Raw genomic sequence first — 12,755 nt, forward strand, 5'->3', positions numbered from 1 at the left:
GTACAAATACAGTAAAACTTTGACCAATGAAGACACTTATGGCTGCAGGAATTGCACATGCATGCACACCATATGTGCATGCGCAAACAACCTTTCACCTATTTCATAGTATAGTAAATGCTCTTATTGTCAGTGTTAAACCCAATGAACTGTGGGTTGCAGAGGCATTTTGCATTTCAAGTCTAGGTTCATTAGTGCATTCCTTTCCCAAGACTTTAAGGTAAAAAACTGTGCACATGCATGCCCCTAATTGTCTATACCATCATATTTCTGGGCTAAAACTTGTTATTGAGTTGATTGCTCGTATAATTTCAAATCTACGATTCCCTTCATACTAGCAGAGAGGAGTTTGTCTTACCCAATAATCTGGGATGCCACACCAGAGTTAGTGCAGATAGACAGAAAAAAGAGCTCCCAGATTCATTTTCTGGGGATGGAGGAGGGTAATACTACGGTAACATGTAACTTGGATGTTAATTTTGAGTTGTAAGAGTGAGATTGATGTGACAAGCAGGTCTAGATAGTGTGTCTGATAGTCTCAATGGTATACATTGTCATGTTCACATGTAGTGCTTTCCAAGATCCCACGGTGAACATTTGTAGAGTGAGAGCTTTTTAAAGTTCTTCTACAGTAAGGATCCAATATCTTAATGAATTAATTTATTTGTTAATGACATGAATACTTTAGCAGTCATGAACTGTTGAGTCATAAACGTTTTGGATTTGCCAGAGAAACTAAAAAGTAGAAAGTCTAAAAGGCAACCTCCATATAAACTTGTGTAAAATGTTGAGAGCAAAATGTGTATTTGTCATTAACAGACTTCAGTGAAGCCACAGTGATTTTCTCCTTCTGTCCCCTGTCCTGGATGATCACTGAGCTGATGGCTTGGTAGACGGACAATCTGCTCATTACACTATTTTCCCCCTGTCACCGCTCTGCTCTAACTTAGCTGGCACTACCCATGGAAACAGCCAATTGGGAGTATGTGTGTGTAAGTGACTATGTGTGCATGTAAATGTGGTCCTGCATGTGTTTGTTTGCATGTGTGTGTGTCTGTTCTATCTTTGTTATCCTCTTAACTCCCTTGAGGTCTGCCCTCTCTCTCTTTAATCCCCAAAACACACACCCACACCCAACAGATGAAGAAGCATGGGGGAATAATTGAAGAACATATGGCCGTTAGAGAAAACCAGTGAATCCTGCCACAGGGTGAAAACTGAAAGACTCAAATCTGTGAGTGGGAGTATAGCTGCGCTGTTCGGGCTCTTGTTAGGAGGATACAGCTGGAAAAAAACACCATACTGTGGCAGCTGCTTAATTTGATTATGAAAGGACTATCGCTGTAAGAAAATGAAAAAAAACACAGTTCATGTTACTTCTTAATTAAAGTGTTGTTGTTGTTTTTTTACATTCCACAAATGTAGTCTGATTTACACAGGCAATTAATGTGCTAATAAACTGACTGAAGGATGCACATGGGTTGCTGACTAATCTGAATTCCTTAATGGCTAGCAGGTGGACATCAGCAACACCTGATCTCAGATCAAATACTAGCTCTTATCTTTGATTATTATGATAATGAGCAAATGTCAAGCAAACGTTTGAAGATTATTAAGAACAGATAGTTAGTTAGGTAGTCAGATTAGTTATCCAGACTTCCCTCAAAACTTTTTTTTCTTGTGAATTACTTGGTAATTTTACCTCTTCCGACAGTAGTAGTAGCAGATTGCTTTTATTTGAAGGGGTCCCAAGCCTTCAGGATCGGAAAACACAGATTTAGAAGCTGTTTCATGTGTTGAAAAACGGAATCAAAGAGATAGGCTTGTGATCCTCTAGCTCTCATAATAAATCAGCTCTTGCTTAATTTTCTGGGATTGTGGTAAGCTTCTGGTTTCCTGCCTTGCCATAGCTTGGGGTTTATTGAATTGATTGAATAACTGTAGCTATATATTCCTGTTGAGAAATGCAATCACTCACAGCAAATTCTCGGTTACAGCAGCCCTTTCCTGGGGTGTCAGAATCATTCACTTCCCCTCTTTACACCAAACTACCAACACACACACACACACACACACACACACACACACACACACACACACACACACACACACACACACACACACACACACACCTCAGAAAAATCCCCTCCCTATATTCCCTCATCTCTATCACTTGCTTATTCTCTCTCATAACAGCTATGTCAAGTTTGCCAAATAAAGCCAGCCTTTGCCCGAAAAGGATGCTTTTATTCTTCAAAATAAATGTGTACAATTTGTCATGCTTGGGGAACACCTTTTTCGGTGCACCCGTAATCATTAAAGTGTAAACAAATACATTTTAGAAAATAATTTCGTTTTCCCCTGTGTAAATGCAGCCTTGTTTTGATACCCTTATTTGACATTATTCAACATTAACAGTCGATTGTGTTTTATTTTGAAAACGAAAAACCGGAAACTTTGTTTTATTGACGCTAGTCAGCGTCAGTATTTGTCTCTCTCTCTTTGCTCACAGTAGCAAGTGAAGGTCTCTCTACATTTCAGCTATCACTGGCGCTACCGACCAGTTGAAAACATCCTCGCGCTTGGGAGGTGATCCAGGATTTCTGTTTAGGAGAGGACGGGGAGACGTCAGCCACACTGCTCGACAGCCATGCAGATACTCGGGGTCCCTTTTTTGCTGTTTTGCCTCATTTGGGTCCACTCCTGCGCTCTCGGCGGAAAAGGTAGGAATATGAAAAAGAAAAAGATGAAAGAAAAAAATAAATAATAATTGGCTTCGAAATGTTTGACTGCTTTTTCGCGTGTGAGTTGCACAAGTTAGCAAGTAGAGAGCACCAACCGCCCGTCCAACAACTTCGTCGCCGTTTAGATATTTGTTTTAGCCTGTCTCTAGTTAAGTTCTGCCGAATAGACCAGCAGCCTTATTTTTTTCTTTCTTGAGAATTATTCACTAGCTAGTTACCTTTCACGTAATGGCGGTCGGGGCAATTATCGGGACAGGTGTTCAGTTTTTTGGTGTGGGAAGTTGCAGCTTTGTTGTATCGTTACGTATCCTAGTCTGTGATATGTTGGCAGCAGGGGAGATGAAGGAAGAAAGATTGGCAAATGCCAGATATATTGGCAGTTAGTTCTGCAGCAAATAAATATTTTTTTAAATGATTAATCGTTTTATAAATATAGACTGAGAGAAAATAGTTAAAATCACCCAGTACAATTTCCTAAAACCCAAGGTAACGCCTTGTTTGGTCCTAAATTTAAACATTACATAAGTCAACAAAAAACCGCAAATACTCTTAAACGAGAAACTTTAACTAGGGCATGGTTGATATTTTAGCTTGACTTAAACTATTAGGCTAATTCATCATTCATCACATTTTGACTAATTGTTTTAGCTCTGCTGATAGACATAGGCTAACTTACCACAGTTTCCCTTGCCTAACATAGCCTAGCCTACTATAGGATTTCACATTTGAGCTCTTAAGTATTTTTGTCACCCTAAGGTTGCTGGATAACTCTTCTTCGCATATCATTAATGTCTAGAAGGCACCAAAATATCTGCGGTTATGTTGGCGGTCATGATTGGCTGGTTTGCCAGTGATCCGAGGATGATTTCTAAATATGATAATCGATTAGTTCTCCGGGAGGGCAGATCGAGCAGTCAGGGCGTTGTATTCGGTCACATCCTCACGCTTTGATACTCCTCATATTTCTTTCTCTCTCTCTCTCTCTCTCTCTCTCTCTCTCTCTCTCTCTCTCTCATACACACACACGGCGTCGACTGGTGTTGTCTACAAGGGCAGCGGAGGTTTACACTGGTGTTAATTGGGTCTCTGGAGTGAGAGCGCTGCGCTGACTGGCTGTCTGCGCTCAACCAAACTATCACCCCCCCCCCCCTGTTTATGAAAGACCTCCATATGGCTGTGAGCCAGAGGGAAGGCTAACTAGGTTTAGATTAAGTTAAAAAAAAAGATCCCGTTTTCTGTAGAGACTTCAGTGACTCATTCAATTTTCAAAGGTGAATTGAGTGTTCACTCACTCCACCTTGGTTGACATACACAGTTAATAGGCCGAATAGCATGTTACCAAACATTTTATGAAAATGGCTGAATTGGCTGAATTGGATTTGACTCGGTAAAGAAATCATTTGAATTTCCTAAGATTTGATAAGCCTTTGTATTGTTAAGAACATTAGAAAAGGAATAGATTAAAGTGTGTGTGTGTGTGTGTGTGTGTGTGTGTGTGTGTGTGTGTGTGTGTGTGTGTGTGTGTTTTACCAGCGCAGCAGAATACAGTATATACATGAGACAAAGGCTTGCTGCTGAATACCTTTACATAAGAAGTCAGGAAATAGACCAGATGAATGCCAGAGAACATGGACTGAGGGAATGAGAAAGGGAGGAAAAAAAATAATTGAAAACAAGGTCAGATTTATGGGTGTCTTTTCAACAGAGCCGTCTAGCTACATTATCCTTGGTGTAACATAAATCGTGAAAGCGATGTGGAACGCAAAAGCATAACTCAGGTTTTCCTCTTCTGTGCACTGACTGGTGAAACAATGTCTGTCGGGAGCTGCTCTGTCCGTCCTGTCGCTCTATTCCTCTACTGTTATTCATGCCCTTTCTGTTCTTTCTTTCCTCTGGTTTCTCACTTGTGTTTTTCTCCCTATTTCTCTCTCTCTCTTGCTCTCGCTTGCTTTGACTCTCACTGTTTGTTGCTTTGCTCTGTTGAGCTGATGCCATTCAAAGGGCAAATGAGAGAGAGAGAGAGATGTTTCGTCATCCTCCTTCTCACTTCTTTTTCCAAGCTTGAGCAACCTTCATTCCGATTTCCAGAGCTGCTTCTCTTTCTCTGTCCACCTCCCTGGATTCAATTCCAAAGTTTTATGGGCTTAAGTGAGTTGTATAAATGGCGAGGCAGTCTTCTTTCTGTCTTACTTTGCTTTTTCTCATCTGGAGCGTGTCACATTCTCACTCCATCCCAGGTACCTCTATTACCGACACCCTCCTCGGTCACATTCGTATTCTCTCCCTTTGCTAGCCTGTCCAGATTTTCTCTTTCTTTTACTCCTGTTGTACCTTTTCTTAACCTCCCTCCACCTCAGACATTCTCTCTCCTTAACTATCCCCAGTTTTTGTTCTCTAATGCCTCTCAAATGAGAGAAAATGTTTGCTAGATGTAAAAAAAAAAAAAAAAAAAGGTGTGTGCATGAGTTGTGTGATGGCAGGCAATTCTGTTGAGAAAGACTGAGTCTCCCTTGTGCTTTGTACTGGCATGGAGGAACGTCGGGTCTGTGTGCTGCTGGAAGTATATGCAAATGAGGGCAGATATGCAAATGAATGTCCTAATTTGGATGTTAATTACTCAGCACGGCTAATTATAATATGTCTGATGAGGCGTAAGGTGGAGGAGAGGAGTGAAATGGAAGGGCCACTGCCATAGGATGATGTATGTGTGGTGATGAGCGTGTTTGTTGTGGGTGTGCGTGAGAGGTGTTTGTGTGTGGGGTTGTGTGTACACCAGTATCACACCAGCTGGTCTAATGGCCCCGGTGGGGCTTTCTGATCAGCAGTGCTAAATGTGTGGTGGATAAACATTGCATGCAGTGCTGATTTCTGAGAGACACCCTCACACACACTGCCCAGATGTCTCACTGGTGCACGGATACATTCACACACTCGGACACTCCTGTACTTTAAAACTAAAAACTAAAAAACAACACTTCTTCTTTTTTCTTCTTCTTGTAAAGACACACACACACAAAACACACACACACACACACACACACACACACACACACACACACACACACACACACACACACACACACACACACACACACACACCTTTTGCCAGGCAGGTGGCAGGTTGTCTGTAAGTGACTGAGGTGGTGCTGCAGAGGAGAGCGACAGAGAGAGGAGAACCAGTAATGGGAGAGGAAAGAGCAGAGACAGGCAAAAAAAGGAGAAACATGTGGATTCTCTAATAATTTCACCATTATGCTTCTTTGTGGATGCTTTTATATAGGCCTGTATCTGAAGTCTCTTTCCCGAAATTCAGCCTTGGTGCAGAATTCCAGCCACTAGAGCCAGTCCCACAATGACCTTTCCTTATACGTGCCATTTCTGTGTCTGTAGCTTTAAATGCTATTGTGGAGGAGAGGGGGGGCAAGGTGGAGGGTGGGGTTGTGGCCTTGACCAACTTTGCTCGTTTGAAAGGCATGATGTCTCTCTCTTTCTCGCGGGTGGGCCAAATTCTCTTGGCGGGCAAAGCAGAGAAAGGGGAGGTAACCCTTCCAGAACGGCTCATCTGAGCTTTCATTTTCTCAAAGGCAGAGCAAGATACCCAGGGCTCGGTTTAAACCTATCACCATTTCTAGCCACTGGGGCTAAAAAAAACTCAAAGTGAATTTTTAATGCTGTGGGACCATTAACCTTTTAATTTATAATTTGATTGATTTATTAATTCATTTTCCTGTATATGCTTTAGGAACACCGATGTATGAGACATCAAGAGAGTTAGAAATGCAGAGCATGGGACATAAATAATTAGATACCAACTTTCCTAAACCTTGACTTCACAATATAAAAAAGATTGGTTACATGGATTAAGGCAGGGACACGCATTAGAACTGTTAAACCGATTATGAATATGATTTTGGCCGTGACAACTGATCAGCCCAAGCTGGACCTGGTCTATTCTAGTCTAGCAATCGCTGCCAGTCATTCATATAAAGATTGTTTTAGACACGTTTGTTATTTGAGGCCGACATAGGCGACCGATGACGTCACTTTTGTGCTGCCCAAGGCAGACATACCGGTAAATAAACCGCGTTACCTAACCTTAAGTTCATCAAGAACACGCGACAACTGACTTTTTTTTTTTTTGCTGGATATGTGAGGTCGTCTCCAGTTGTTACTGAGCAGTTGTTCAGCGTGTTGTCTATATTTACTCAGTTTGACTGAGCAGCCTGATGAATTACTTCAGCCGTGTTTGAAGAACAGGACCCAGGTAGTGCTATTTCATTCAATGACAAAAAGGGTTAATTTTTCAATATTCTTAGCCTTTTGGTTTTGTGCAAAGAAACATGAAACAAGTTATGGCAAATAGATTCTGATGATAAATGAGTGGTCTCTGTTGATTTCTTTTAGTACTATATACATTGGTGGGGGTCATCTTCATCTTCTCTTAAAAATCTCTTTCTCTCTCAAGCTAAATCGAATAACATTTTTCCCAAATGAGGCCCAATGATTCTTGTGTTTTTGAAGTTAGCTTTTTCGCTCTCACTGACAGTAAAACCAGAAAAATAGCTTTGGTGTTGGCAGCAAGAGCAGATCCAAGAGCAAATAAAGAGGCGGTTGAATGCCCCTGAACTTTAATAGCGGTTTTGTGGAATATCTTTCTTGTGAGATTGTTAGTCTTCAGATAAACATGTAAAACTTCCAATTTTTGAAATTGCTTGTCCTCGGTCAGAGTTTGGCCGAATAGAGCAATGTTGAGCAGCAATTTACAGACTGAACTGAGGCGCTGGCTGTGCCTTTGCTGTGTCCCATGAGCTGGTGTCATTGAAGTGGTATCTATGGTCTCTATGTACGCAGGCCTAGCAATCCTTTATTAAACAATAGACCGTGGTCTGTTGTGACTCATGATAAAGCCTGAAGTTATAAAGACATGCACCACTGCGCACTGTTTTAATTATAATTCCAATACAAACTTATTAGCCTGTGTATTGGCACACCTAATCAAATGTGTTAACATTGTTGGGTGTTTATTTCCAGCCAAATATAAGAGAGACACACACACACACACACACACACACACACACACACACACACACACACACACACACACACACACCCTCTGATTGAGTCATCCCCTTCATCTCCCTTTCAAGTTGTACTGTGTGGGTTTCTTGTATAGTCAGTCCAAAGCCTCGCTATATGCTTTTGAAATGGCTTTATTTTAGATTTTTTTTTTTTTGCTTCTGATTTCCTCCAGTAGCAATCATGAAAGAACCATGTATTTTCCATCATGAGATTTGATTTTGGAGATTTTTTACAACCACAGGTAGGCTACAAAGTGAAACTACACAGTGTAACATCACAGGTGCTGTGGAAAGTCATGCCAAAGGCACTTCTTTTAAGTTTTCGAATACTTTGCCTACAAAGTATTGACTGAAAAACAAATCGCAACAAACAAATATCTGTGTGTGTGTGTGTGTGTGTGTGTGTGTGTGTGTGTGTGTGTGTGTGTGTGTGTGTGTGTGTGTGTGTGTGTGTGTGTGTGTGTGTGTGTGTGTGTGTGTGTGTGTGTGTGTGTGTGTGTGTGTGTGTGTGTGTGTGTGTGCGCTCGCTCTGTAGTTTTGCTCACACCTTCAATCACGTCCGCATGCGCGCACACACATAATCATGCACCTGAAGCTACAATCGCTGCTCAGGAAGAAAGGAAGCGCAGCAGGGAGGGAAAATGAAAGCATGTCATCAAGAAAAAAGGTTTTTAATTTTCACAAGTCATCATTCAGAAGTGTTATCTCTGTTTCTCTCTATCTTCCTGTTTCTTCCTATATAACTCTCTCTCTACCATCCCACCTGTCACTGACTTTGTCTTTTCCTCTCCCCTCCTGGCAGCAGCACATTAGATATTGGGGGGGGGGGGTTTAGATTTGTGTGTGTCAGTGCAAATATCTTTCTCCTCTCAGATCAATTCCATATTTTCATCTTCTCCTTCCTTTGTAAATCTGCCAGTGTTGAGCGTCACCTCTCTATGGATTGAATGTCCTCACCTCTGCCATCGCCCTTTATCTCTCTCTCTCTCTCTCTCTCTCTCTCTCTCTCTCTCTCTCTCTCTCTCTCTCTCTCCCCCCTTCTCTTCCTCATCTGTTCTCCGTCCCTTCTTCTGTCTCTTCTACTGTTGCATTTATTAATCATTTAGGCGATGTAGTTATGAGTTAACAGTTTTGAGGTGACATCGCTGCGTCCAAATCTGTGTTTGTGCGTGAATCCCATTTGTATATCGTCTCTTTGTGTTGTTTAATGGATTGTTCCAAAATCCATCTTAGCAACTTGTCATGTACCAATATGCCTACCTGAGATACCTGCTAATTAGGTGCTTCATGCCTCTTGAGCTTAGATGACATTTATAATGTGATGTTATGTTGCATGAAAATAACTGAAAATGTGTTACAGGCAAATTAAAAGCACATTAGTTTGAAAACAGAACATATACTTGTATATATCTTCCTGTCAAAACAACCGGGCTAGAAATTGTATTTTATTCTTTCCTAATTTCCTTATTTGAATATCTCCTTGATAGAAGAGCAAACAAATACATTTTGTCAGGTGCAAAAACCTGTGTCTGACATACTTAATGAATCCACACTCGAGTGCGAAAAGTTTTTAAGTTATGAAATGAATAATGAGAAATGGGCAGTATATCTTTTGAAATATTTTTGTGTGAAGATGTTTGTTGTCTTATTAAAACTCCCCAGTGGGAATAAGAGAAACTGGTTTATTTATATTTATCTGTTCTTTCTAAATTGCTGGGTCATTTAGAGGGACAAAACACACTTTCTTCTTCCTTTTTAAATAAAAAGGCACTTTCTAGAGTTTATTACTTCCCGCTGTTGAGAGAGAATTCTGAATAGACATTAATATAGTTGGAACACTGCACTACAAGTGTCCTCCTCATTTATAAACTACATACACCTACCGGCCACTTCATTAGATACACCTGTATAATGTGATGTAATCCAAAACAGCCGCTCTGCCATGAATTCTACTTTTAAAAAGCTTATACATGTTCATTTGTTGTGGACAATGTCAATAATTTTTTATGCTTCTTCTTGAGGTTGTAGTGGGTGCCAGTGATGTACTAGAGTGCGTTATATTGAAAGGTGTTCCTAATATTCTGTCACTCATGTATGCTAATGGGGTGGCCAAAATATAGAAACACCTCAATATAATGCAGTCCAGTTCAACACCACTGCAAACTACAACCTCTACTACAATAATAAATAGGGCTGCACAATATATTTTTTTTAAATTTTTTTTTTTTATTGTCATTGCTATATCAACTGGTGCAATAAACCCATCACGAAGGGCTGCGACATATCGCGAAAGACACTGAGAATTTTTGTTTGTTAAAAGAAAATCTCATTATTTTTCGGTGTTGCCTTTTTTAAATTCAATTTGTCCGATTAAAGGAATGTTGAAAATGATTTCCTTTTCATTTGTTTTAAATTCAACAAGCAGTTTGTTGTATCTTAGCAGAATACTGAAAGCAGCAGAACTGAGTAGGCCCACACTTTATCGGTTTAGTTATCGCAAGTAATCGTGATAACGGTATCGCATATCACATATTTTCCTCACACGCATCCCTAATAAAAAACATGTACAGTAGTCTGATTAATATCACTCTGACAGCGTCAATCCAAACTGAACATCATCTTTTGTAAAGGCAGAATTTACGGCCGAGCTGTTGTCTTGGATCACAATCGATTTGTACAAGTGTACCTAATGAATTGGCCAGTGAGTGTATATTAGACTGCTGAAATCATGATTATTTATCTACATAGTACTAAGCAGATCAAAACCATGGACTTAATGACCTCATTTGTGTTATACACAGTTTTATTTTTAGATTTAGATTCAACTTTGTCATTGCACATGACACGAGTACACAGCAACGAAATGTAGTTAGCGTCCATCAGAAGTGCTTTGATTAAATAACATATATGCTACAGTATATACTGAGTGCAAGGTATGAAATGATATATAAATGTATAGATATGTGTCTATATGAGTGTCTATTACTACAGGTATGTACAGGCTGTGACTATGGCTATGGTAATAAGAATATAATTTCAAAGTATAATTTTGTGTGTCCACATGAACAATGAGCTGATGGTTTATGAAGCCATTTCCACTGCATTACTGTGAAACAAATGGTGGGATTGTGAGTCACCTGCAGCACGTTTCCCTGATGTATAAATTTGAATGTGTCGGAACAGAGCCTCAGCTTGCGATTTGTAATTTACTGCCCAGCTTTTTCTTGGGTTCTTTCCATTTGCAGTTTGATGTGAAGTCTGTTGTTGCCCTCTGGAGTCATTTGGTCCCCCTGCTCTGCGCGCTTTTCCTATATACTCATCCGACCTTTCAACCCGACTGCTGAGCACATATACACAACCTCGCCGCTTTCTGCCTCTCTTTGTCTCTCCTTCTCTCTCTCTACCTCTCTCTTTTCTCTGTTTGTCCCTGAAGGAATGAGCAGTACTTTATCACCCGCTACTCTTGTGTCAGCATAGCAGCATTTCCCATCAAGTCCATGTCACAACAGATGAGTTTTAATTTTTACTTACACTGGTGTAATGATATTTTCTGTTTATTTTATTCATGGTCCACAGCTTTCGCTATTACAACTCTGTTCCCTGTCAGCAAAAAATCCTATTAATCTTTATGCAATTTCAGCATTGTTTTTGCACACTCTGGTAATGGTGCTTACCCAGGTTTTTCAAGCTCATTATTGTTAATCGATTGATGTTCGTCATCGCACAAAGAAAATGAAACAAACCTCCCTTTTATCAGTGAGAGCTCGACTGGGCCTTTGTGCGTTTGAATGTACAGATACATACTTGCACTCGCCTATGACAATGGCATTTTCTAATGTCATATTTCCTCCTACAAGGTGTCAAGGAAAGACTTAAAGGTGCTCTAAGCGATGTTGGGTGACGTTATTCTTGTTGACGCACAACAGATGTAACTCTCTCTGTTGATCCTCCCCAGGTATTTTCACTGCTCAAGTCAAAGGAGTCCATTACTTCAGCTATGAAGTAATGGACTCCAAATAGACCCCCCAAATCCTTCTTGTCGGTTATTGGCTGAACGCTGGAACACGGTTTATGTTTTTGTGATCCAGGTTGGCCACTTTTGTTTTTGTTGGAGTTAGTGGACCCTGGGCTGTCTACAGAGACCGCGTTTTATTTTTTATTTTTTTTACAGGGCGTTCAGGGGACCGGCAGCTAGCAGATAGTGAAGAGAGGTTTGCTGTATGTGACAAAAAATGTTGTAGCCTAACAAATGTGTGACATTGCTTAGAGTACCTTTTAGGAAGTGTGTGTGTGTGTGTGTGTGTGTGTGTGTGTGTGTGTGTGTGTGTGTGTGTGTGTGTGTGTGTGTGTGTGTGTGTGTGTGTGTGTGTGTGTGTGTGTGTGTGTGTGTGTGTGTGTGTGTGTGGCATTGGCTGTGAATAGTGTGTGTGTGTGTGGCATTGGCTGTGAATATCTCTCATTTTGGCATGATAATTTCATTTTTTTTAAATTAAAAAATAAATGTAAACATCTCAACAACTATTTGATGAATTGCCATGAAGTCTTAAAGATCCACCTGTATCCTCTTTTCTCTCTTTTTTTCAGCATATTACTATATTATATTATCTTTAATAAGCCTGTGCTTAGCAAAGTAGAAACCTAATGGTGCTCTGTGGTCCTGACCAACAGTGGTTAAAGAGTATTAGGGATAAGGTAGGTGTGTGTGTGTGTGTGTGTGTGTGTGTGTGTGTGTGTGTGTGTGTGTGCGTGTGTGTGTTGTAATTGGTTTATTTGAAAGTTTGTTCATGAAAAGATACTTTGTCCTCCCCCTGTCATGTTTTGTAATGTTGCTTCACGTGGCTCAAAGGTGATTCTTTCTGAGGACTTAACTTGTTGGTGCCTATATGAGGTGTTGGTGTGCTGTGTTTGATGATTGTAGAGTATGTAGGCACAC

General features: G+C 40.4%; 1 protein-coding gene across 1 annotated transcript in view; it reads left to right on the forward strand.

Annotated features, from left to right (window-relative positions):
* The first annotated feature begins 2,516 nt into the window (after positions 1-2,516).
* Positions 2,517-12,755, forward strand: part of clstn2a (calsyntenin 2a) — a 199,879-nt gene continuing 189,640 nt past the window's right edge. Inside the window, exon 1 of the mRNA XM_039815057.1 lies at positions 2,517-2,723. Coding sequence (XP_039670991.1) covers positions 2,651-2,723 — 73 coding nt within the window. The 5' untranslated portion in view covers positions 2,517-2,650. The remainder of the gene's footprint in view (positions 2,724-12,755) is intronic.

Source organism: Perca fluviatilis, chromosome 11, assembly GCF_010015445.1.
Source record: "Perca fluviatilis chromosome 11, GENO_Pfluv_1.0, whole genome shotgun sequence".
In the NCBI taxonomy this organism is placed as follows: domain Eukaryota; kingdom Metazoa; phylum Chordata; class Actinopteri; order Perciformes; family Percidae; genus Perca; species Perca fluviatilis.